The following is a 27,300-nucleotide window of genomic DNA, read 5'->3' as shown; positions in this document are numbered from 1 at the left end:
ACTAATGAGATGTTAAAGTGCTAAGTAATTATGGAATTGACGAAATTGTAATTTAGATTTTTAAAATTTGCATAAAATTCTCAGTTGCTTTTGTGGTAAGAGTATAGGTAGGTGTGAACGGCGCATGGGTGATACATGAATTATTGCCCTTGGAATAGTAAAATGGGGTGTCTTACTGAGTTAGTTGCAAGAACTGTAGTGCTGGTGAATCGTGGCTCCTGCCACAATGAAGCCTAGACCTCATCATATCACAGGAAGAGGGGAGAGGGAAACAGTTCTTGATGCAACATCATGTTATCGGTAATGCTATTCAAAGGAAATTTATCTAGAACTAAAATAAAAATACACATAATTGAACAGGAAAATTTACGCTACATACGTGTGTATTTCTACTGTATGTGCTTGTGTGGAATGTTATGTGTAAATATATGATAGTATGTGTATTTTTACTGTTTGTGTTTATAACGTATATATTATAAATTGCCTTCTACACTATCTACTTAACTAGGAGGTTTTAGCCCTTTTGGATATTACTGTTTGGGTTGTCTGATGAAAGTGTTCCGTATTTTGACAAAGTATGCCATTTAAAGCACTGCAATAAATCTTTCCTACTAGATTTTTGCCTTGAGGGTACTTGCTGGCCACTGTGTGTTTTGTATTTTGGTTACTACATCTTAAGAAAATACTTGTTTTTCTGCAATAGAATTGCCATACCCAAGCCATTTTTTTCCTCTGGCCCTGCTCTCTTACGTGAGGATTCTAAATCAAGTATATGGAACATTGTCCTTTGCCCATTTTAGAGGAATTTCTTGAAGAACATCACCGAGTCTTGGAGTCTAGGTTAGGCTCCGTTATGAGAGAAATTACAGATAACAGAGCATGTGCTAGAGAAGAATTGGAAAGCCTCTACCGAAAGATTGTCAGCTATGTGCTACTGCGCTCCGGGCTGGGGTCTCCTACCGATATCAAGATTGTCAGAGAGGCGACAGGTAAAACACCTATATAATTTCCATTCCACATGTGAAAAGATGTGAACATTGTATCTTATAAAAGATGTTAAATTAAAAGTATTGAAGACTGAGGTTCCCTTTTTATCTGAAAAAAAAAAAAAATCAGCACAAATAAGAGGCTAAAACTTAGCCAGACTCCTTTTACACTGTGTATCAACTCTGAAACCCAAGCACGGCCCCTGCGAAGTGTGTGTTGTTAATTTTCTTAGCACTGTACCTATCCAGGGGCCCATCACTCCTAGAGAAACAGCGGCGGTGTGATTAAGAGTACCAGGCTGGCTGGGGGATGGGGAGCGCTGGAAAGGGAGATTTCATACTGATGAAAGGAGTTGCTTCTGTCAGCTAAAACGGACGATGGAAAAGGACACTGTTTTATCCTCAGGAAGTATTTGCCCACTTTGATAATTTAAGGTAAGAAATAGGCAAGGTTTCTAGGCTTTTAATGGCTTTCCTCCACAATTATTTTAAAGCAGCGATTTTTCTACTCAGAATCCTATTGGAAAGCTGATTTTAATGTCCATTGTCAAAACATTACTGACGGGTGCTTAATTATTGAAAAGAGACGCAAGACAATGGCATTATTTTCAGTAGCTCAGCTCTGATATGTGATAAATGTTACTATGTATTCTGTAGCCAGGTATCAGAAATTTGAAGAATCATGTAAGTAGCTCTATAAAGACAGGCCTCTAAACTTTCTGCTGAAAGAAACCTGTGATTTAAGTTCTGATATCTTTATTCTACTATTTTGTTGTCCTTTTTGTGGTTTGTTTTAGCCGCTCTACAGAGTGTTTTTCCTCAGGCTGAACTTGGGACATTTCTCACGCTCTCTAAGAAGGACAAAGAACGCCAACTGAAAGAACTCACCAGGATCGTTACGGGGATTCGTTTATTTAACCGAGACTGTGGAAAGGGAGGAGAAGGCGTTGATGACTGTAGGTATATCTAGGTATATTCAGTGGGTATATTTAAAATCTAATGGGCACGGTGAGGAAAATAATGCACAGTATTTCGCTGGCATTCTTAGATTTAAGGTACGCAGGGTCTTTAAATGTAATTTTCTTTTAGAGAGGGAGAGAGAGTGCATGTGAGCTGGGGGAGGGGCAGAGGGAGAGGGAGAGGGAGAGAATGCTAAGCAGGCTCCACACTTGGCACAGAGCCCAATGTGGGGTTCAACCTCATGACCTTGAGCTCACGACCAGAGCTGAGGTTGAGAGTTGGATGCTTAACTGACTGAGCCACCCAGGTGCCCCTAAGGTGTGTAGTTTCGACTCTACCTTAGTACAGTTAGTGTTCATAACAGATAGTAATTTTTAATTTCCAGGGGCGAGACTTGTAGGAATTTAGTACAATGAAGCTAGTGTGGGAGAGTGAATCAGTGGAAGGAACGCGGGGTCTTCCTGAAGGCCAGCCTCTCTAGTTTGTTGGGCTCTATGTTCTTTATTCCAAGTCAGATAACCAAAAGGGAGTAAAACTCAGTGATCTACACATAACAATCACCCTGAGAAGAGTGGTTAACGCAGCTAATGGACTGGAAGGTCCAGGAGGACATATTTGCAAATCTGCAAGTGCAGGAGCACTTATGTGCTCTTCTATACTTAATGCAGTCATCACCTATGAGTTTGAAAGCGCTCATGAAATATTTGATCAGGGATCAGAAGGGACTTCCTTACGTAGGCCCACTGATGAGGTGTTCGTGTCTCTTACTAGATCACCTATCTAGTACAATAGGGTCACTTTTTATATAGTCAAATTCCCATTCATTACAAAGTTTCCTGTCTTGCTAGACTATTCTGTTATTTTTCAGTATCCTGATCAGTTTCTTTTTTTTTTTTCTTTTCACAAAATATGCCTTTTCTAGAGGCCTATGGTCAGTAGCACATGATACCGAAGCCTATCTGTTCTTTAGATTCTTATATATTTTGGTGGCAAAACCTGATCTGCTACCTTTTGGTTATCATTCTGACAATATCTTTTGTTCGTACAGGTTCCCCCCCCCCCCCACCCAATTCTTTCCTTCATGGTGTGGGAAGAAGTGCATGAAATACATGTCTTGTTATTGATTTGGTTGAGAAAAAAACGAACTCAGTGTAATGCTCAAGTTATGATCACTTTCTAGAATTCTTTTTGTAGATTCTTTCATGGTTCTCGATATCCTTTTAAAACCAGTGCCAGCCATTCTGCACGAAGCAATCCCAGCCACCACGCAGCACATCGATGCCCAACTTCAGACTGCCCAGGACCAGGCATACCGCTACACGGCCATCCTCGAGAAAGCAGCCAACAACCCACTCCTGAGTATAGAGCTCCAGCCCTATATGTTAAAAGAAGCACTGTATAACATGCGGCAGTACGAGATCTTCCTTCAGATTATTTTGGTGAGCGAATGTCGTAAGATTTGGCCTTTTCCATGCAAGACAACCACTTTATATGTTGCGGGGCTACCCAAAAGGCAGAATCAGGTCATTGCTTAAGGAGGCAACCTTCATAACTGCTCAATTTATATTGCATCTGTATGGCCGGGAATGGAAATAGAAATGGGGAAGTTGGATTTTTATTTTAATGGAAAATATTGGTAGGAATTGATTTCTAGTAGTTGATTCTCTTCAGTACCCAGTGGAACGATTGTTAGCATGCTGTGGGTAAGCAGTGGTATGTGTGTGTATGTAAGTAATGCTGCATTGTTTTTATACACAGCAAGTATCTAACATATTTTTTGGCAGGGATTGACACCTAAATCATTTTTATGTAATTATTTATTGTTGTAAAAGTTGGATGAAAAGATTTTTATTGCTAATATTTTTAGATTTAATGAACAAGCCAAACAGTATCCCCAAATAGTTGGAAAATTTGGTAAAGTGGTGATTTTAAGCTTTTTTTTTAAAGTGGCAGAGCTCTTTCTTTCAGATGGAAACTTACTCAGAATCCCAAAAATACAAAATAGGTGTCTAGATGAAAGGACTGAAGGACCTTGTCACCAAGGGACATCCCCATTCCACCCTAGGGTTCTAGGGGACACGGTTTGTTAACTACATCTTGGCAGCAAGCTATGTTCCTACCAGTCAATGTTTTTGCTTTGTTTTTTTTTTTTTTTTTTTTTTTTAGCTTTATTGAGGTATAATTGGCAACATTGTAAGATATTCAGAGTGTCCAATGGGATGATTGGATGTACGTCTGCATTGTGAAAGCACTTCTCCCATCAAGTTCATTAACACATTCGTCCCCCTGGGCACTGTTTACCTGTACACAACCTCTACCTTCCAATAACTGTGAGACTCAGGGTCAGTGGACTGTCTTTTACACGAGTGAATACTAATGTCTTGAGGGATGGAGCAGGATGTGTTTTTAACTTGTATCTTAAGGATTTGTTACTACTTCTCGATGCGATCGATCTGTCTCCTCTCCTTACCTTCACTGTAAAGAATAGAAAGATAAACATCCAGATGACTTCATGGCAACAAACTAGGAGGCGGTCCTCACAACTGTCCTGCTATCTAACTGCCTTCAGAAAGGAGGACTCTAGATCAGCTGTTCTCAGCCAAATCATTCTTTTGGGTCGATGTTCCTCTAACACTGAGTTGTGGTTTTCCGCCTTGTATAGCTAGTCAGATACTAAGAGGATTTTACGATCCATTTATCTTACTCCGCAGGAGTAAGAGTCTAACATTTACTTTGTCATCTGTGTTGGGAAGGGATATCGGAAGAAAGAACCTTTGGAGACCGTCGCTCATGAAGTAAGGGTGTTGTGGAGAATGTTGTGCATTATATCACATCTTCTCAGAGCTTTCAGTCACGGGCATATTCAGCTAACTTCCAGTCTGAAAGTCTCATTGGAGTTCTCGTTCTCAGCTAGGGGGACAGCGAATAGAGGGCGTGAGGGACAAGCACGCTCTGCAACCAGAATGCATGGGTCCTGATCCTGACTTTGCCACTTACTAAATCTGTGTCCTTGAGGAAATCGCTTCACTTCTCTGTGTCTTGGTTTCCATATCTGTAAAATGGGTTATTGATAGTCTCCATTTTCTAAGTAAGGTAGAGCAGTGTCTGGCACATAGTTACGGGCTCAATAAATTGATAGTCATGCGAGGCTGATAATGGTTATTAATGCCACCATCATCACTGTTAGGGCTTTAGCAGAGCAGCTCTGATTTTATTTCTGTAGGGGTACGAACTGGAGAGCTCTTATTTTTCTACACAGTATCTCATTTCTAAGCTCTTTGGTCCTTATATTATTGAGAAAGTTAACTTTCTGATCTCACTATTCTTTGTGACTATTTCATGTTAACTTCAGTCAGGGTCAGAATGAGTTCTCTTGATCATCTGACTCTTTTTGGCTGAATCAGTGTTTCTTTTTGTTGTTTTTAAGTATCCAGTCTTCTCCCATGATTCCACCTTAGTTACAGTGAAGGTTGCTTATTACAGAATGGATGTTGGTTTAATCAGTATTATCTCTAGGTTATAAAATATGTCAGTTTATGTTGAGCTGAGAATTTTTCCTATCTATGAAATCTGTGAATATTCTTTTTTATAAAGTCACATTATTTGAACAGATATATTAATATAACTTTCTAAAGGGTTGATTTTGATTTAAAAAATTTTCTTTTGCCAATACTACATGCAGCTTATGCAAACATTTTAAAAATTTAATTATAGCCTGGGTAAGGTAGTGAGTTATTTTATTTTCTTTCAATTAGGACTTTGCTGCAGTAAGCAAATTCAGATAGTGTGAAGGAGAAGAGGGAGGGGTGATTACAGTCTTGTTGACTCAGCTGGGAGAACAGAATCCCATCCTCTGGGCTTCCGAAGTGCAAGGCAGTCACCAAAGAGAGGGCCGCTTACTGTTGCGGTGCCAGTAAGTGCTGCGTTTGGCACGTAACACTTCTTACAACGTGCGAGTCAAGACTTTTGTGGACTTCTCCCGAAGCTGTGTTTGCAGGGCCTAGTCACAGAATAGACAACAGAATAGACAACCCTGGACTTCTTGATTTTTCCTGATGATGCAAGTAAAAAAATCAGGTGGAATTTCTGCTTGTTTTAGACTTGTTGAAAATGTCCGTGGAACAAAGCATCAGGAATTTATCAATTAAAAGGGAACAGGGAAGGACCATGCCGGCATCACATGCTTTTTTTCCCCAGCATTTTTTTTTTTTGACCACATTATGAAAATTAAAAAAAAAAAAAGTGACAGCACTCCTAGAGGACTAATTTCATTTTTTTTTTCACCAACAGTCTCATTAGAAATATGTTTAAGTGTTAGGATGCTGTCAGTTTCATGGTGGCAGATACAAGTTTTTCAAAATGCAAATTTGATCTTCGGCAACAAAAGCCGTTGTTTCCCTGCGGTGATGGACTCATTTTATTTACTTTCAGGAAAGTATCCGCCAAATCGCTAAGGCTCAAAAGTCCTAGTTTGTCGGTCAGTTGCTCTTTCAAGTAAAAATGATGTTCTGCTGGGGGAAAAACACTAGTTCAGCTCAAAATTCAATCAGTAAGTGTTTTCCTCAAGAGAACTATGCATTTTAATGTGCAGAAGTATTTTATATGTACTTTCCATCTCATCACACTTATTAAAAAGCTTGTACTTAGAGATCAAGATTTAATAAAATTAATACTTTTACTGCATCATCAAAGATATTCTTAAGTAAAACTGGCTTTTTTGTGAGATATCATTGACACATAACATTATATTGGTTTTAGTTGTACAACATATTGATTCAGTTTATGTATATATTGCAAAAACATCCTTCACCAACCAGTAAAAAAAAATTTTGTGTGTGATGAGAACTTGTAAGATTTACTTTTTTAGCAACTTTCAAATAAACGATGCAGTATTATTAACTATAGTCACCATGCTGTTACATTATATCCCCAAGACTTACTTACCTTGTAACTGGAAGTTTGTACCTTTTGACCCCTGCCAGCCATTTCACCCCTACCCCCACCTCACGCCTATAGCAACTACCAGTCTGTTCTCTGTATTTATGAGATTGGTTTATTTTTCTTATTTTTAGTTTTTTTTAGACCCCACATATAGGTAAGATCATACAATATTTGTCTTTCTCTGACCTGTTTCACTTAACATAACACCCTCAGGTATATCCATGTTGTCACAAGTGGCAGAGTTTCCTTCTTTATTATGGCTGAATAATATTCCATTATATATATATGCCATATTTTCTTTTTTTTCCCCAAGATTTTATTTATTTATTTGACAGGGGGAGGGAGGGAGAGAGAGGGAGCACACAAGCAGGGGGAGCGCAGGCAGAGGGAGAAGCAGGCTCACTGCTGATCAAGGAGCCAGATGTGGGACTCGATCCCAGGACCCTGGGATCATGACCTGAGCTGAAGGCAGATGCTTAACCGACTGAGCCACCCAGGCGTCCCTGTGCCCTATTTTCTTGATCTGTTCATCCATCAGTGGTCACTTAGGTTGCGTCCTTGTCTTGACTGTTGTAAAGAATGCTGCAATGAATATGGGGGTGCATATATCTTTTCTAATTATTGTTTTCATTTTCTTTGGATTTATACCCAGAAGTGGAATTGCTAGATCATATGATAGTTCTATTTTTAATATTTTGAGGAATCTTCATACTGTTTTTCACAGTGGCTGCGCCAATTTACTTTTCCCACAAATAGTGCACAAGGGTTTGCTTTTCTCCACATTTTTTGCCGACACTTGTTATCTCTTGTCTTCTTGATACTAACAGGTATAAGGTGATATCTCACTGTGGTTTTAATTTGCCTTTCCCTGATGGTAAGTGGTGTTGAGCACTTTCTTGTGTACCCATTGGCTATTTGTATGTCTTCTTTAGAAAGATGTTATTCAGATCTTTTGCCCATTTGTTGATTGGATTGTTTGGGTTTTTTGTTTGTTTTTTTGTTTTTTGTTTTTGTTTTTGTTTTACTATTTGTATGAGTTCTTTGTGTATTTTGGATATTAACCTCTTATCAGATATATGATTTGCAAATATTTTCTTCCATTCAGCAGGTTGTCTTTTCATTTTGTTGATGGTTTCCTTTGCTGTAGACCTTTTCTGTTTGAAGACCCACTTGTTTATTTTTTGTTCCTGTTGCCTTTGCTTTTGGTATCAAATCCAAAACGTCATCACCAAGCCTCATATCAGGAAACTTACTGTCCTTTGTTTCCTTCTAGAAATTCATGGTTTGGGTCTTAACATTCAAGTCCTTAATCCAGTATGAGTTGATTTTCTGTATGGTTTAAGATAGTGGTCCAGTTTTGTTCTTTCACATGTTGCTGTCCAGTTTTCCCAATAACATTTATTCTAGAACTGTCCTTTCCCCATGGTTTATTCTTGCTTTCTTTGTCATGAATTTGTTGAACATATACGATGGATTTATTTCTGGGTTCTCTGTTCTGTTCTATTGATCTATGTGTCTGTTTTTTTTTTTTTAAGATTTTATTTATTTATTTGACAGACAGCCAGCGAGAGAGGGAACACAAGCAGGGGGAGTGGGAGAGGAAGAAGCAGGCTCCTAGCAGAGGAGCCTGATGTGGGGCTCGATCCCACAACGCCGGGATCATGTCCTGAGCCGAAGGCAGACGCTTAACGACTGCGCCACCCAGGTGCCCCTATGTGTCTGTTTTTAGGCCAGTATCGTGCTGTTTTGATTATTACAGCTTGGTAATATAGTTTGAAATTAGGAAGCATGATGCCTCCAGCTTTGTTCTTCTTTCTTAAGATTACTTGGCTACTTGGGGTCTTTTATGGCTCCATACAAGTTTTAGAATTGTTATTCTATTTCTGGGAAAAATACCATTGGAATTTTGATAGGGATTGCACTGAATCTGTACATGATTTGGGTAGTATGGACATTTTCACAATATTAATTCTTCTACTCTGTGAACACAAAATATCTTTCTATTTATTTGTGAGGACCAACTGTACAACTAAAACCTCCACCTAGTTGTGAACGAGTTCTTTTAGATAAATGTAAACAGAGTGATTGTTTTAGGTCATCATGAGGAAAAATCAAAAAAACTTCTCCATGCCTCCTCTGTGAGTCCCTGAAAACATAGCTCCAGGGAGGAGTCTAGAGTATCTTCAGTTACAGGATTAAAGACGTTATGTGTTGAAGTTACTTTGAAGAGCAGATGCAGATTTATTTCTGTTTCTTGTTGCTGTTGCACAAATCTAAAGAGGCTTTGAGGACACCATTTTCATATTTGATTTCTAAAACAAAACTAACAAAGAAGGGGAAAAACTCTATGGGGTAGATGAGAAACTTAGTAGAAGGATAGAATTACATGGGGCATGAAGCAAGGGGAAGGGAGATGCTTAAAGAATAGTATGGGTAAAATTAAAACAGGATGCATGTTACATTTGTGAATAAAAAATTTTGTTAGTTGAAATACAGTAATATTTGCTCTTTTTATGAAGTAATTATTTGTCATTTAAAAATTGTTTAGTAAAGCATGTGGTTTGACTACAAGTATCTGAAGACTCAAATGCATTTTTTTTCTCTTCAAGTAACTCGCTCTTGCACTGTACTGATGAGCCCATACCACTGCCATTTCTGGTCACATCTCAGGCAGTAAATATAATGGGTGAGAGCTGGGCTCTGGCTTCCAACGGTCTGGGACGGAACCATGATTCTACCCTTCATTAAATTAAATTTAATGCCCATGTCCTTGGGCAATTTACTCACCTTTCAATATCTTTGTTTTCCTGTTTATACTCACCTCTTTTTTACACTTACAAGTATTTAATATGATGCTTAGCACACAGTAAGAATAAATGTTAGTAATTGTTTCAGAGTCAGCATTTAACACCTTATTTTCAGATTACTGTTGTCATATCGGAAATATATTGTTTTTCTTTCAGTGATGTGATTTTTAAGATTTTCTGCACCCTTGGATGTAATTTTTTAAAAGCCTAGTATCAAAATAGTTTTCAGAGGAGCACCTCACTAATTTATTATTGAGGAGTGGGAGGGTGACAGCAGAACAGAGCCGAGTCAGGGTCCACTTCTCAGGGAGCTAATTACACTGCATAGCAAAGAGAAAAAGAATTCCTTTGGGAAAAGTTAGAGCCATTGTATTTCAAAAGATTCATCCATCCAACAAATATTTCTGGAGCACCCTCCGTATGCCAGGACTGTTCTTGGTTTGGGGATCCCAGGCGGAATAGAATTTCTGCTTTCATTGTGCTTACCTTCAGGGGATGTAGGGAGCAAGTAGGGCCTAAAACACATGATTTTTGTAGTGCAGTTATAAAAATTTTACTGTAAATTCTGTTGTCTTCACAGTCAGATATAATTACCTGTGCTCAAGAAGTAGAAATGATGATAAAGCAGTTAGGAGCCCAACTGGAACTTTTAAAAATGATTGTAAAATCAAAGACAGCTGTCCCAACATCACAAGTCTTTGTAAGTATTTGCCATCAACTTTGACCTTGCGTAAGGGTGAGTATACCTTTGAGTCCTATACAATTGAATCAGAAGTAATTCTAATTGTATTTAATTACTGCAAATAGAATATTTGTTTTATGCAGGTTGATCGTGCTCTCCACGGTTATTTCGTGGTAGTAGTAAGTCAGATGAGGGACTCCCCTTTGCAGGCAGTTGGTACTAGAGGAGATGCAGCTGTGTTTTGTAGTAGCCGTGGTATCGGTACAGGCTGTGGCAGCAGAGTGAATCTATAATGCAGCATTGGAAACGTGTTCACAGTGGCTGGTTAAAAATTGCCTTCAGCAAAGAAGTGGTGTAACTTGTGACCTTTATGAAGAGACAGAGGATAATCACTGTGTTTACCAGGCCTACACGTGTACAGATTTTTTGATTATCTGCACCATCTTACGGGCAAATCTGGTGGCCCCAAGGAGGTGTAAGATGTACGTGCAGTATTTTTTTTGATGTCATGTTAGTCACCACACAGCACATCATTAGTTTCTGATGTAGTGCTCCATGATTCATCGTTTGCTATAACACCCAGTGCACACCGTGCAATACGTGCCCTCCTTACCACCCGTCACTCAGCTAGCCCATCCCCCGCTCCCCTCCCCCCGGAAACCCTCAGTTTGTTTCCCGGAGTCCATAGTCTCTCATGGTTCATCTCCCTCTCTGATGCAGTATTTTTATAGAGCATTTTGAGGCTCTGATAGTTTTCTGTAACCATTCCTAATACTAGGTTTTAAAAACCAGGAAACAAAAGGCTAAGTTGTTTCGCTTATTAGTAGGGCCTGATTAATTTTTTTTATCTTTGTTCTATAAGTCAGTGACCTTTAATATGAATAAAAAACTTCAACTGAATAAAAAGCTTTCACTGAAGCTCACAAGATATACCCTAAGATGTATCTCTAGATTTTCCAGGTTCTTCTGAATCATGATTGAGTCAGATAAATCTAATAGTAATGAGTCATATTTAGCTTTTTTTTAAAAAAAGAAACTATTTCCCCTTGGCCTTTTGAGGCCAAGCATCCATAAATGTTTGCCTTTTTTGGGTAAATTAACTTTATGACAATCACTCCAAGATAAAATGCATTGAAATAAAATGCAAGTTTTTTTCTCATAAATTATGAGTCCAGTTGTTATGTAGATTTTATTGTTTAACCTCAGGAGGCTTTGACTTATCTTCAGGAAGAATTAATTTCTTTACGAACACGAATTTGTTAAGAATACAGTGATCTATAATTTTATTAGACAGTTACATTTCCTTTCTCTTCCTCAGCCCATCTTCATCGCACTTTCCAACCTGTGGACTAGCTTCCAGGATGAAACTGTTTTGATTAGTGTCCTCAGTAATTTAACAACTCACCTTGAACCATTCCTGGGTGCTCATGAACTACTCTTTCCTGAGAGAGTTATGCAGAATCTTCTTGATGGGCTGACTGTGAAAACTGACGTGTGTAGGGTGAAAGAACACCTGGGTAATAGAAATCATCCTTGACTTCCTCTTCCTCTTCAGATTGCCTCTAGAATAAAGTTCCTGTCTTGTTTTAAAATTTTCATGCTCGGGGCACTTGGCAGCCTCAGTCGGAGGAGCATGGGTCCCTGAATCTCAGGGTCGTGAGTTCGAGCCTCACGTTGGGTGTAGAGTTTACTTAAGAAAAAAGAAAAAGTGAAATTTTCATGCTCTATTTTCCTGATAAGGTATTCAGCATCTTTCTTGATTAAAAGAGTACTAATATTCACCAAGGAAATTCGGGAAACAGTAAGTATATCAACTGAGGACCTTACTATCCTGCAATAAACATGCTTAATGTTACTGTCAGTGTTTTAGTTGACAGTGGTGTTCCTTGCCTGTGTGTTTCTATTGTAGTCTCAATGATTTGATTATTGGTTGATTCGTAGTAGAAAAGGGTATTAATCCTTGCCATATTGGTTGCAAGTAAAGCTCTATTTGTGGTATATCTTCCTCAGAGTCAGGCTGAAATTTGTAAATCAATGAATTTTATCCCTGTAAATTTGAGGTTATTTTAGACCCTTTAGGAGACGCATTGATTCTCATGGAAAGGCTGTCTTTATTAACAAACTGCTTTTTACTTTTTTGGTGTCTTCTATCTTAGTTACAGACAACTTGAAGTTCATGACAAGTACCAAAATAGAGTCTGGGTGTTGTTGCCTAAAACGGTTTTTCCAGAGAGTGAAATTAGATAAATGACTCTCTAAATTTCCTTTTCAAATTCGTGGAAAATAAAAATGAAGTGGTTATTTCCATTCTTAAACTATTAGAATAAAAAAAAACCCCTGAAAGCTAAATTAGAGTGACTCAAAAGCATCCTTCCAGTTCACGTTTTTCCTACTCCTTTTATTTTATTAAAATAGCATATCTACACAGATACTACGTGAAGTTGAAAAATGAGGGTCACTTCGACAATAGATAGTTAACTCAACCATGTTGGCAAAACAATTTCCTTCTTAGGGTTAATGTGTTTCTCCCCATATGCCACAACTTTATATTCAATAGGAAACTACCACGTTACCGATCCCAGTGAACTGGGAGACCTAATATTCTTCTAAAATAATTTAATTAACACTTGCCACATGTCATCACTGTTTTGAGGCTTTCAGGCATATCAGGAAGAAAGAAGGAAGGTTTATTTTCCCCAACATTTACATTCACTTCTAGCTGTGGCCACAGGGGGCATCTGTGGTATCTGGTGTTTTGATACAGAGCCCGAGCCCAGAAGCGTAGTAGGATTGCAAAAGCTAAGACCCTTGGGGATCAGTATTTTATAAAATACGTGTTTTTGTTTGGAGAAAAAAAATTTAGACAAAGTGTTTATCACATGTAAATAAGTAAACCAACCACCATTAGGAAGAACTTTTTAAAGTGTAAACAGCAAAAATTGTACACCTTGTTATCAAAAGTAAGTTACTGAGAGATATTTCCTTGAATCTTTCTGCTCAGAACATTCTCTGGTGTCTCACGAAGAATTGTCCTCGTATATGAGCACTTGGCCACCTAGTATGTTACGAAAAGCTCTGCTATCTTGAGTTGATCTATCTCTACTTTAGTCACAGAGCAGCCAGTCTTTTCTGCTCATTTCCTTGGGTTGTTTACTCTTCTCGTTGGTTAAAGTTTTTCTTGTCCTCCTCTTTCATTTTAGAAGATAGAGTACATCTGGTGGATTTCAGAAAACAAGAATGGCTTTTCCCAGAAACAACAGCAAATTTTGATAAGTTGTTAATTCAGTATCGGGGATTTTGTGCTTACACATTTGCTACAACAGATGGTCTTCTCCTTCCAGGTATATTGTTGGGAACAACCTTACTTGGACTTCCCCATTTTTCCTTTGAATAAAGCGCTATGTTGTCACTTACTCACTTTTGTTTTTTTTTTTTTACTTATTCATTTTTTAAAATTTTATGGGATCTGAGACGCCTGGGTGGCTCAGTCAGTTAAGCGTCTGCCTTCAGCTCAGGTCATGATCCCAGGGTCCTGGGATCTAGTCCCGCATTGGGCTCCCTGCTCAGTGGGGAGCCTGATTTTCCCTCTGCCTGCTGCTCCCCCTGCTTGTGCCTTCTCTCTCTCTGTCAAATAGATAAATAAAATAAAATCTTTAAAAAATACTAATAATAATAAAAATTAAAAATAAATAAAATTTTATGGGATCTGATAGTGAGCTAGGAAAGGAGCCACAAAGATGATCCAGACCATCTTCATCTTCAAGTACTCACAGAATAGTCTGGTAGACTGATATAACCAAGAAATTATGCTACAAATGATAAGTGATGGAATGTGTATGTAATGAAATATGGATGCCACGGTATCATAAGAAGATGGATGACTCATATGCCCAATGAAGGATTCCAGAAATTCACATGGCATTACTAAAATATATCATCTTCCAAAGTAATTACTTGAAAGAGCAACACTAATTTGGCTGGTTATGTTTATTAAACAATATGCTGTCACTTCATGGTTATAGTCCATTAACATAAATCAGGATTTCTGGATAAGTCAGATCTAAGGAAATGGCCAGTATTTTATCAAGTGAAATCTCTCTATGTTGTATGTATTACAAAAGCTTCCCTAAAACAAAGAGTAAACCAGAAATTATTATCTAAGAATTGGAAATAAGTCAGGGGTAGAATGAAAAGAGTGACAACATTATTTATTTATTTATTTATTTATTTATTTATTTATGAGAGAGAGAGAGAGAGAGAGAGAGCACGAGCAGGGGGAGGGGCAGAGGGAGAAGCAGACTCCCCACTGAGCAGGGAGCCTGATGCGGGGCTCGATCCCAGGACCCTGAGATCATGACCCAAACCAAAGACAGTTGCTTAACCGACCGAACCACCCAGGCATCCCTGACAAAATTATTTCTAATTTACCTTACACCATTAACCTCTTCCTTGTGTTTGTTCTTTATTATTTCTTTTGTTATATTTCATAGTTGGTATTACTTTTTTATTAGAAAGAATTATTAGAATTGTGTGCGTATACAGGCTAGAGAACACACAAACGGACTCATTTTTTATGGTATTAGATTTTTCATAATGGGAGTAACAGAAGGTTTACCATAGGGAGCTAAGAGAACAGTATTCAGAGGCCCCGTGAGGATCACTGATACTGGGGAGGAAATAGTCGAGAGCCGTGAAGAAGTAAAACATGACAGAATATAGATGGTTTCTTTCTTTCCTTTTCTTTTCTTATCTTCTTTTCTCTTTTCCTTTCCTTTCTCCTTACTTCCATCCATCCACCCATGCATCCCAAATAAGAAGGGAAGGGAGTCACGAGAGACACAAACACAGAGAATCATGGCCGTGGGGCCATGACAGGTAGCATGATGTAGTTGGAAAAGCTATGGGCTAAGATTCAGGAGAGCCTGGTTTCTCGTCTAGGTCTGTTTGGCCCTTTCCAGCTTCCACTAACTAGGATTCTAATAAAAAAAGAGAATTAGGAAATTAGAAGGGCTTGTGGGGCTCTTGAGTTTCAGAATCCTCTCTGAATACGCTAGTCCTAATTACTTTGTCTACCACATTGTTTCTATTTGCTACATTACTTTTCCGGGTAGCAGCCACCTGCACTGCCTCAGAGGAATTCTGTAGGACTTCCTTCCTTCTGTTCAGACTGCAGACTACATGGCTTAAATCCCAAGGTGACACTGTGCCTTACCAGTTAGGGTCCTTTTCAGATGACGTCACTGACTTCATTGCCAACCAATCTCCCTTGCTCACTACTCCAGCCCCACTGGCCGCCTTGCTCTTCGTGAACATTCCAAACACATTTTCACCTTCAGAACCTTTGCCGTGCTATTCGCCCTACTTGGAAAACTCTATCCCCCACACAGCTATGTACCTTGCTCCTTCATTTCGTTCAGCCTTCCTAGATCACCCAATTTAAAGTATCAACCTCACCCTCTTTCTTTTACTATGTGTTTAGCTGGCTTTATGTCTAATTTTTTTTCCTGCAGTACTCTCTGGCCGATGGTGTATTTGTTGATTTACTGAGACCAGGAACTTTGTTTTCTTTTATATTCTTAGTGCCAGGAATAGGGCCAATAAATTTTGTTGAACAAGTGAAAAAATAAGTAAGACAGTATTACTATTTCTCACCAACTATGTGGATATTTAATAATCCATATTTCAGGGGCACCTGGGTGGCACAGCGGTTAAGCGTCTGCCTTCGGCTCAGGGCGTGATCCCGGCGTGATCGGATCTAGCCCCACATCAGGCTCTTCCACTATGAGCCTGGTTCTTCCTCTCCCACTCCCCCTGCTTGTGTTCCCTCTCTCACTGGCTGTCTCTATCTCTGTCGAATAAATAAATAAAATCTTTAAAAAAAATAATAATCCATATTTCATGTAGTATCTGTTCACAGTGGGAAATACTTTCTAACATAGAAACTTGTATTGGGGGTGCCTGGCTGCCTCGATCAGTGGAGCATGCTCTTGATTTTGGGGTTGTGAGTTCAAACCCCATGTTGGATGTAGAGATTACTTAAAAATAAAAAATCTTAAAAAAAAAAAGACGACGAAACCTATATTTTGGAAAAGATGTCCCATCTTTATAGTTTTTATAGAATTATTTTTAAAACAATGCTTGTAATAGTTTAGTTAAAGGAGATTTAAAAAAACCAGATGACAAGTGGTTCTCATAAAAGATTTTCAAACACCTTATATCTGGATAGTAAATTTTTATATAACCCATACTTTAAAATTAATTTAATATGAATTTCACATAAAATCTAATTTAATAAAATGTATAATTTAATAATGCAAATTGTACCATTTTAGCAAAATGAAAACGTACATCGTATGTTAAATACGCAGTATATAGGGGTTGGTTTTATGCATGTATTACAAACATAGAATCACTTAATATTTCATGCCTAATTCATTTCCTTTTCTTAATTTTCAGGAAATCCAGCAATTGGGATTTTGAAATATAAAGAAAAGTATTACACTTTCAATACCAGAGATGCTGCATATTTATTTGCAGAAAATCCTGAAAATTATATTGATTTAATTAGAGAAAAGGCCAAAAAAAATGCAGAATTAATTCAGCTCCTGGAACTTCATCAACAGTTTGAAACCCTCATTCCATATTCTCAGGTAAGCAGAGTCGGTATTTTAAGAATATATGAGTTTTAAAAGTATAGTTAATTAAAAAGTTAGACTTTGTTGTAGAATGGTTCCTAAGTGCAAGCAGAGACAGGATCCGAAGAGGGCCTTTAATGCTCTCAGAGATTCACCCCTGAAGAGGGACACTGATGAGATCCCTAAAGAATAATGAAAACAAGCTAAGGAGTCAAATTGATGAATGAGACTGGAAAACTCTGGAAGAGAAATACTACATTTAGATAAATAATTGAAACTGTAGTATTTTCTTATCTAAAATTAAAGGAGCTTAGCACAGATAACACAGGTGATAACTTAGAGCTGTCAGGTCTGTGTCTGTCTCGGCCCTGGCACCATAGTGCTTTCATTACTATTGCTTTCTTTTTTTTTTTTTAATTTTTTATTTTATTTTATTTTTTTTATTTTTAAAGATTTTATTTATTTATTCAACAGAGATAGAGACAGCCAGCGAGAGGGGGAACACAAGCAGGGGGAGTGGGAGAGGAAGAAGCAGGCTCATAGCGGAGGAGCCTGATGTGGGGCTCGATCCCATAACGCCAGGATCACACCCTGAGCCGAAGGCAGAAGCTTAACCGCTGTGCCACCCAGGCGCCCCTCATTACTATTGCTTTCTAGTGTGTTTTATTACCTGATAGGGCAAGCGCTTTCCTCTCCCTTTTACTTTTTCAAAATTGTCTCAGATAGTCATGCATTAATCAAATAATTTATATATTTATTATATTGCATTGTCCCATCCATAAGAAGTACCCTTTACTTAGTTTTTTTTTAATAATTAGTAGTTTCATTAATTATGTCTTAATAAAACATATTGGTTTTAGTTATATTTTTTATTCTGCCTACTTCTAAAACTGTATGTGGTCCCCGCAGGGACTGGGAATGATGATAATAATACATGGTTTTCAGTATGAGGACACTTAGTATGGTGACACCTCCACTGAATGAACAATTCTCACACAGAATGGGTTTGTTTCTAGGCTCTCACTTGCGTTCCACTGGCCTAGGCTCTCCCAGTTTTATACTTTTTATTCTTTTGTGCTGTCTTTTCACAAATGACAGTTTTTCAATTTAATATGTATTTTATTAATCTTTTTTCTTTCCTGTCTTCAACATTTGTGTCTTGTTTAAGAAATCCTCAAGTATCATAGATCACAAAAATATTCTCCTACATCCTACATTGTTTTGCAAAAAAGATGGATTTACCTTTCACACCCAAGTCTTTAATTGACTTGGATTTGAATTTTGTGTCTAGGGGGAGGTGAAGATCTAATTTTAATTTTTTTCCATTTGAGTAGTGAATTGTCCCAGACCATTTGTTCAATACTCTGTCTCTTCCCCACATCTACAGTGTCTTATATGCACAGGCTTAATTTTTAGGCTATTTAATTTTTCAGTTTAAAAAAATTCCTGTACCTACACCTTACTAGAGCCTTATAATAAGTTTTGATACTTGTAGACTAAATTCCCCCAGCCTTTCCTCTCTAAAGAATCTTGGCTATACTTGACTCTTGACTTTCCATTATACATTTGAGAATTACATTGTCAAGTTCCATAAAAAACCTTGAAGGAATTAGGAACTTGCATGTCTATAGACAAGAATTATTTGGCTTTGCTACCATTTATTTATAACTTACAGACTTGTAAGATACCTCAAAGACAGTGAAAGACTAGAATCAGATCCTCAGAAAGGTGTGCTATATGTAGATAATGCATCGTTTCCCACTAAAGAACAATTTCTCCCCATTTATTTAGTCTTCTTTTTCTCTTTCTGTATCTTTAACTCCCAGCTCTTCTTCAGTGACCTTCATATTTCAAAGCTGTGGTCCTTATAATTATTTACTAGCCATTTCCTTGAATTGTGTAATATTGCTAATCATCTCGAAGCATGTTTTTATCTATCCAGCTTTATCATAACATCATTTTGAAGGCAAAAATTGTATTTTATGTTAAATGGTAGAGCAATCAGTGATTATCTGTTGCTTGATTTGGAATAAGAAGTTTGTTTTTTTTTTTAAAGATTTTATTTATTTATCTGACAGAGATAGAGACAGCCAGCGAGAGGGGGAACACAAGCAGGGGGAGTGGGAGAGGAAGAAGCAGGCTCACAGCGGAGGAGCCTGATGTGGGGCTCGATCCCATAACGCCGGGATCACGCCCTGAGCCGAAGGCAGACGCTTAACCGCTGTGCCACCCAGGCGCCCCAAGAAGTCTTTTTTTTTAAGATCTTATTTTTTTTAAAGATTTCATTTATTTATTTGAGAGAGTGAGAGAAAGCATGAGTGGGGGGGAGAGGCAGATGGGGAGGGAGAGGCAGACTCCCTGATGAGCAGGGAGCCTGATGTGGGGCTTGATCCAGGACCCTGTGGTCATGACCCGAGCTGAAGGCAGATGCTTAATTGACTGAGCCACCCAGGCACCCCTTGGAGTAAGAAGTTAATCTTGAATAGATAAAGGAGATGTGGTTATATATATATAACATATAATATATATAATGGAATATTACTCATCCATAAAACAAGGAAATCTTGCCATTGCAACAACATGGTTGGATCAAGAGGATATAATGCTAAGTGAAATAAGTCACTCAGAGAAAGACAAATGATTTCATTCATGTGTCGAGTTTAAGAGACAAAAACAAATGGACAAAGAAAAAGAGACAGACTCTTAAATATAGAGCACACACTGGTGGTTATCAGAGGAGAGGTGGGCGGGGGGATGGGTGAAATAGGTGAAGGGGCTCAAGAGTGCACTTATGGTGATGAGCCCTGAGTCATGTACAAAATTGTTGAGTCACTGTGTTGTACACCTGAAACTAATATGACACTGCTAGTTATACTAGATACAAAAAGAGAGAAGCTGTCTTCTCTCCCTTCTCTTCACTATGATCTGAGTTCCTTAAACTTCTACCACCCTCTCCAGCAATTTCATATCCAGCATAATCCTATCTTGTTTAGCCTGGAGTTAATGTTTAATATTTTAATAGTGAGGTTGTGAGTGCTGCAGCAGAAAATCAAAGTATCCAATTAAACAAAACCACCTTGGATAATATGCCGTGTATGCACAGTCTGGGTTTAAGATATATCTTAGGGGCTTCTGGCCAGCTTAGTCGGTAGAACACGCGACTCTCTTCTCGGCATCATGAGGTCAAGCCTCACCTTGGGTGTAGAGATGATAAATAAATGAACTTTAAAAATCCCATCATCCACTATCATTAAAAAAAGATATATTCTAAAGATGTTTTGGTACTTTAAACAAACGTGATTCGTATTCAATATTTAATGGTTATTTTAAACTTCTGTCAGTTTTCAACAAAGTATTCACTTATGCTACCAAATGTGAGAGGGGCATTTGACTTAGGAATGAGTGATGTTATGTTTTCCCCTTCCAAAATATACCTCCCATATTAAGTTCACAAAGTCATGTACAAAGAAAGCCATAAAGCCCAGGAAAGCTACCACATTTATCTCACTACTACAAGCTTATTTTCTCTGCTGTCTTTATGAGTATATTCCATGTTCAAAAATTCTTGTTTTTCTAACATTTTTGTCAGTTTAGCTAACTATTTTTAGTTACCCTAAATAATGCTTATTTTTAATAAGTACTAATTATAAAAACTTCATTTCTTTAGATGAAGGATGTTGACAAACATATAAAACCAATTACAAAGTGTGAAAGTAGCACACAGACGGATACGCACATATTGCCACCAACAATTGTGAGAGCATATGAGTGGAACGAATGGGAATTAAGAAGAAAAGCTATAAAATTGGTTTGTAACAATGTTTTCTAAAATTATTTGTAGGTTGGGGATTTTTTTTCTTTAGCTAAGATAGCAGAAGAGATGATTTTTTGTATATATGTTACATTCAGCCGCATATGAAAACAGAATTAGTCCCGCAAGTCACAGGTCCAAGGCATAGGACGAAAAGGGACAGTTTTGGTCTGGGCAGGGTGGGTCTCTCAAAGGCGGTTGTTGTGATTGGATGGCAAAGGATGTTCTAGATCCACTGAATCAAGTTCTAGAAAGTCGGCATGCAGCTCAACAATTTGTACCAGCGTCTCTGGCCTCTGGCATTCCTCACGTTTGCTCCTGTGGCTTCCATGGGTGTACAAGCTGGCTGTTGACTTGGACCTTGGCCTCATCTTTCTCGCTTCTGCCTCCATGTCACTTCTCCCTCCACTTGGCTCCCTTGGTGTGGGGGTTTCCAAGAAGATGGCGCTAAGGCCGAGAGCTATAGGTTGGGGGAACTTTAATGTATTGTTACACAGAGACTTAGTAATTTAAATTATTTATATAAACTAATAAGTTATATACAGAGTTCTTTGCATATTAATTTGCCAGCTTTACCTTGTAAGATTGTCTTCTAATTTTAAGCATATACGGAAGAATGAAACCATATTCTCAAATTATACCATCCAGTAACTAGAACAATGGTAGTTGCTCGCTCTCTCTTTCTATATCCATCTATTGTGATACTCTGTGAGGTTCTAGTATTTAAAGCACTCTCAGCTTCCTCTAATCATTGAAAGTATACCCTTTTTTGGATTTTTTTTTTTTTTTTTTTTTTTGAGGAGCAGGATATTACCTCTGTGATATCCCAGATAGTGTCCCCTCTTGTTGTCAACATCTTCTCTACAGGCACTGAGCTCTCTTGTCCTTCTGATTCTCAGTCACTTTAATCATAAGAGGTGCTTGTCCTCACAGCATGACTTTGAAACTCTCATCCGTGTCTGACTCAGTGGAATTCCTCCCCCTCACTCTTTTTACAGTACCTCGTCGTTTTAAACAAGTATTTAGAGTATGAAAGAAATAAACTCTTTAATATTTTCAGCCTTTTCTTAGTATATTTTGTCCATCTCTTCAACTGAAATCAGGTATGGAAATAAACAAAGTCTACCCAAACAAGAACAGAGGCTATTTATTCAAAGTTTGCTACAACAAGGGAGTCAATCACCATCAGTTGTAGTTGGCAGAAACGCCAAAGCAGGCAGGAGAAGTGGGAGAGCTTGATAGTGAAAGAAAGGGGAAGGTGTCAGGCATTTTCTGATTGGAGGTTGTTGACATGGGGAAGCTGGAGGTAGGCTAACTCAAAGTGGGGGATCTTATGTGATTGGTTTGGTGGGCCTCATTGGCTTTCTCTGGTTGGTCCTTAGTTGAAAGGTGGGGGCAGCAGAAAAATAGGGAAGCTGACCAACTCCTGCTTGTTCTGGGCTGATAGCTACGGCTACAGATGTTGTGGGTCAGAGTTCTATTGTCATTAATGTCTAGTCTTTGTCCGTTTGTATATTCAGTGTTTCATAGCCTTTTCACCAACCTTGATATTTTTCTTGCCACCCTTTCTGGTGGCAGCTTTTCAACCCCTTGATTTCCTGGGATGAGGAAGGATTAGCTTCCTGGTATATCTTCCACATCCTTTTGTTCCATTACCATTCCTATCAGTTACTCTTCTGTAGTTCATGAAGCTCCATCCCCATGTTCTTTTCTGTTATCTACTAAACTCACTCGAGCCCGTCGGATGGATATACACTAGGTAACAGAGCTGTCACTACTTTGTTCTTCTGAAGCCAGTCGTCTAGCAAGTAACACTGATACGCTAAAAATAGGTCAGTACCTTTTGGTCAGTGGTATAACAGAAGTGAAATAAAAGTTGACTGAGGTATAAATAGGTAAAGGAGAAGAGGGGAATGTTGGCTGGACAGGATATGAGAGGTAGAGGTGCCAACATAGGTCTGGACGGGAAATGTTCAGAGAATGGAGTATTCAGTGGAGCTGCGCTGCATATTGACTGACCCCTCTCTTCTCATTCCTCAACCTCCACTTCATTCTGATTCCCGCCAGAGACCCAGTTATCCTCTAGAGTTGCATCATGTTGAATGCCAGCTCCCCATGTATTACTGGTGCGACCTGCCGATAGGACAGAACTGAGCGTATTGCTTAAAGCTGTCGGAGGAACCAGCACCTCATTAGAGCCTTGGCAGTCTCTTGGGGGGGGGACAGCAAGGCCAGAACTGACTGAGAATGCGAAGTATGGTGCGAGGCAGGCCTTTGAGTGCCAAGGGTAGGTCAGGGGATGGGATGAAGGCTGGAACTGGCTTGGGTAAAGATCATGAAAAAGGAGCCCAGCACTGATGGTAAAGATTAATGGGGCAGGGGTACAAAGAATGTTAGGGCTTAGTCTCTGTGTCGATGCTCAGGACTGAAGGTGCGTCTTTGAGGATGTTCTGTAGTGAACAGTCAAGTTATTTGCTTTTGTAGGGGTCTCTCGGAATGGTCAAATCATGGTAACGAGGATAACGGAATAGCGAAGTCGTATTAATGTAGACAATAAACTCAGTGTGCGGGAAGTAGTTTCAGTTCTCACTCATCCACAGTGTCTGAAAATCTGGAATGTTTCCTCTCATTCCAGGTCTCTACTTTTTAACTCACAGGCTCTAATGCTTCTGAGTTTTTTTCTTAGAGTTCCTTATTACTTCAGTAAATTCTAGTCTCCTTTTTATAAACACCTCTTTGCTTCCCAGCCTGAGTAATCTGTTTAACTTCATGTTTACTAGTAATCCATAAAAAGAGCAAGCAAGATGTAGGATACTGTAAAATATCACCTGAAGACATCAGAACTTTTTATATTAAAAGTCTTGGGTGAAGTCCATTTAAAAAAGACAAAGGAAATCTTAGATTTTTGTCTTTTAAAACAATAAACCAAGTATGGTGGGAAAATCCAAATGGTATGAATCTCAAAATATAATAATAAAGGGATTAGAAGAATATATTAATAAATAATTGAGCTTGCTGTTAAGTTTGAATCTGTATGTTCTTTCTTTGGGTCCTTTTTTAACCTTTTATGTATTTTCCTACATCTTGGCAAGGATATTTATTATGTTCTAGTTTTTCTAACGTTTTAATGTTTTGTAGAAAAATGCTGTGTTGTAGGGCTGATTTCTTTGTAGATTGAGAAAAAAAATTAGGCTGATATTATTTGTTCTTTAGAGATGGGTTAATTCCCGTGTATTCTCTTTCTTTTTAGGCCAATTTGCGTCGGAAAGCTACTCACTCAGTACAAACTGATCTCAGTCACATGAGAAGAGAAAATTGTTCACAGGTGTACCCACCCAAGGACGCTAGCACGCAGTCTAAGAGAGAAGGCGGCAGCCGGGTGCCCAGGCCCCAGATTTACATAGCTGGTCTCTGTGGGGGACAGGGTAAAGTCACCTCTGGGGTCAAGGTGAACTTAACTAGAGCTGTTGATGAGACCTAGTTAGAGACTGAATTTTTGAAGTAGATCTCACCAAGTTATGAGTAGTGGCAAATATTGACAAGTATCTTTGCATCCCTGACAATTAGTTAATTTTGTGGGGCTGTCACATTCATGGGTTGTGTGAATGTTTTCTGGATACTCATGTATGTTTACTGTCAACCTGCTACAAAAAACTAAAAGTTGTTCTCTAGAAAACATTTTGTATTCTATTAAAATTGAAAAGTAAAACTCTGTCCACTCAGCTTTTATTTGTCAGAAAAAGTTTGGCAGCATTAAAGGCTGAAATTATCATGCTCTTTAGATATTAATATATTTATAAGATTATGACTGAAATAGAAGCTTATTTATTTCTAAAATCATATTTAATGTTAAATATTAATATTTTAAAGTCTAGTCAATCTTTTCAGCCTCATTAGCTATTAAATGTTAACATAGATTAAACTGATATATAATAAGACCTCATTAATTTGGAATAATTAGAGCAGAGGTCCACATGAATTTTAAAAATCTGGAAATTTGACGTCAAACCTGGATTTCTGGCCCCTTGAAAAAGAATCAGAGTATCTGGCAGTCCTTGGCTAGCATTCCCGTGAGTAGTAGCTGCGCTCTTCCATAAGACAGGCACTTCCAGCCCCCGTTGCTGCTGCCTTTATCTGCCTCATCCCCATTGGCGGTTGTATTCAGGGCCCATGTGAATTACTGATAGCTGAATTGTAGGGCTGTAGTTTTATTATTGTCTCAACATACTTCTAACACCAGCTCCGAGAAAATAAAGACTCCCAGGAGGAGGGACTGTGAAATATGCTTTAATGACGGGGGATCATTTATATTTAGTGCATTTTTTCCTGCCTTGGTGACTTTTATTAAGGTGTTTATATAATTTTTTTTCTATGTAGGTTAAATGTTATTTATAATATGAATATGTTTCAAAATCCATTTTCTACATATATCATACAGGTAAACTTCAAACAGACCTACTTCTCAGTGCTTATGATTTTCATACCTGTAGTTTAAAAATGATGTTAAAGATAGGCTGGCTGGCTGTTGAGGCAAGGCCTGGGGTGAGGGGTGGGGGCAGGGATCTATCCTTGAAGGAGGTGGGATGGTGAGAGCCAACACTCAACTTTACAACATCAGCTTTTTTATTTTATCTGTTCTGTCAACCTCATTCAATTCTGCAGGATTTTTAAACACAGAAAAGAAGGGCTGGGAAGTCATAATGCGGGATTATCAAGCTAAGGCTGAAAATAAAATTTCCAAATAATAAAAATACCAAACCCAGTTTGAAAAGCTACATTTGATATCGGAAAGTTGCCTGCTAAGTACAACGGACCAGAATAAAGGGAGCTAGACCAGATGGTGCTTTCGTAGGATCTTACCATCTACCCGAGCCCCAGGGCTCTCTAAAGATTCCCAACCACATGCTGGACCCTGAGTCAGACAGTGACCCATGTTTCAACAGGTTGCAGGCCAAATTTATCTTCTCGGACAGACTTGTTTCTCCCTCTGAATTTACTTCTGTGGTCAAAAGCACCACCATCTACTCAGTAGTGGACATTAAAAACCTCTTGACTGCCTTTCTCTCACAGCCCCTACATTTAATAAGTCATCAAGCGCTGTTGATTTGGTTTGAATTGTCTGTGTCCTTCTGTTTTCACCACCACTGCTATTGTTAGAACTTAGTTCTATTACCTGGTTCATTGGCATAATGTTTCTAACACATAAATCTGATCACTGTCACCCTGTCCCCTTTCCCCAGCTTTTACTTCCCTCACCTAAACACCTACCAAGACTCATTTCTGTTACCTAGGGGATAATGGAAAAACTCCTTTACATATTATGTAAGACTTTCCAGAATATATCCATTTGTCTTCCAGTTTCATTTCCTGCCCCTCTCTTGCTCTCTCCGTATACTGTACATATTAGGCAGGTTGAGCCAGACCTTCAGATATGTCATCAGCTTTAATGCCACCACCGTCTGCTCTTGCTTTTCATTGTCACCTGGAGCGGATTCCACAGACACCCTCATGAGATTATATTTGTCCTCAAACAGCCTGATCAGATTTTACCTTTTCCGTGAAGGTTTTCTTCATCACTTTTGGAAGAATTAATTGCTTCTTCCTTTGAATTTTCACTAGATTTTATTTATACCCTTAGTGTAGTACTTAAAGTCAATAGGTATACATGTGGTCGTCCGTTTTCTCCCTGTTAGATTGTGAATTTCTTGAGATTCGGACTGTGTTCTAGCTATTTTTATACCCCTGGCATTTGTATAGTATGTTGTTGGATGAATGAAGGAAGAAAAGGGAAATAAATGAAAGAACAAACTGGAGGCAGGATACTAGTCAAGTGATCATTTTAATAGTCAAGGTGGGAATTGATAAGGAGCTCAGCAGCAGAGTAATCATTGGAAAAGAAGAGAGGGACAGAGGAAAAAGGCGATTATTTTTTGAGAAGTGGTGGGGAAAAAGTTGGATAAGTTGTGTTGGTATAGCTTTTGGAGAACGTTGAAAGCCAGGCAGAGGACTATGTTGCCTGTCTGGAGTCAGACATTAGGAGACCATTGCAGATTCTTGAACAGAAGATTGCGGGAGAGAGATGCTGTGTTTGGGGAGATGGCTAGGAAGCTGTGTTGCAAGAATTAGGGCATGTGGTAATGGATGACATGAAGGGCAAATGTGAAATTTAATGAACAGGATAGAACATCTCAGGAAAAGGAAGGAAAAATCACAGTATGACGTCAGGGTGTCTACCCTAGGAGACCGAGGATAATTGGGAAGAGGAACAGGTTGATCAAAAAAGAGAACACATTCAGTACTAGCAAAATTGTGTTTAAGGGATGACAAATAAAGCAGAGGTGACTGGAATTTGAACTGGACGAAGATAATTTGGGAGGTCATCCCCAAGGGGATGGGGATGGAATGAGGAGGAAGAGACAAAATGAAACCGAGGAGCAGTCAGAGGAGTAGAAAAAGACATAAAGGAATCTCTGTGGCC

General features: G+C 38.6%; 1 protein-coding gene across 3 annotated transcripts in view; it reads left to right on the top strand.

Moving 5' to 3' along the window:
* CFAP206 (cilia and flagella associated protein 206) overlaps positions 1 to 24,531 on the top strand; it is a 30,882-nt gene extending 6,351 nt beyond the window's left edge. For all 3 annotated transcript variants that reach the window (XM_026511840.4, XM_057311203.1, XM_057311204.1), the window contains 9 exons: positions 801 to 989; positions 1,784 to 1,942; positions 3,177 to 3,385; positions 10,275 to 10,394; positions 11,695 to 11,893; positions 13,577 to 13,717; positions 16,833 to 17,026; positions 20,679 to 20,819; positions 24,073 to 24,531. In XM_026511840.4, coding sequence (XP_026367625.4) covers positions 801 to 989; positions 1,784 to 1,942; positions 3,177 to 3,385; positions 10,275 to 10,394; positions 11,695 to 11,893; positions 13,577 to 13,717; positions 16,833 to 17,026; positions 20,679 to 20,819; positions 24,073 to 24,303 — 1,583 coding nt within the window. In that variant the 3' untranslated portion in view covers positions 24,304 to 24,531. The remainder of the gene's footprint in view (positions 1 to 800; positions 990 to 1,783; positions 1,943 to 3,176; positions 3,386 to 10,274; positions 10,395 to 11,694; positions 11,894 to 13,576; positions 13,718 to 16,832; positions 17,027 to 20,678; positions 20,820 to 24,072) is intronic.
* The last annotated feature ends 2,769 nt before the right edge of the window (positions 24,532 to 27,300 follow it).

The sequence above is a fragment of the Ursus arctos genome, unplaced genomic scaffold (genome assembly GCF_023065955.2).
Source record: "Ursus arctos isolate Adak ecotype North America unplaced genomic scaffold, UrsArc2.0 scaffold_13, whole genome shotgun sequence".
NCBI classification, from domain to species: Eukaryota; Metazoa; Chordata; class Mammalia; order Carnivora; family Ursidae; genus Ursus; species Ursus arctos.
Note: the sequence above shows the minus strand (reverse complement) of the source record. Positions and strands in the feature narration are given on the sequence as shown.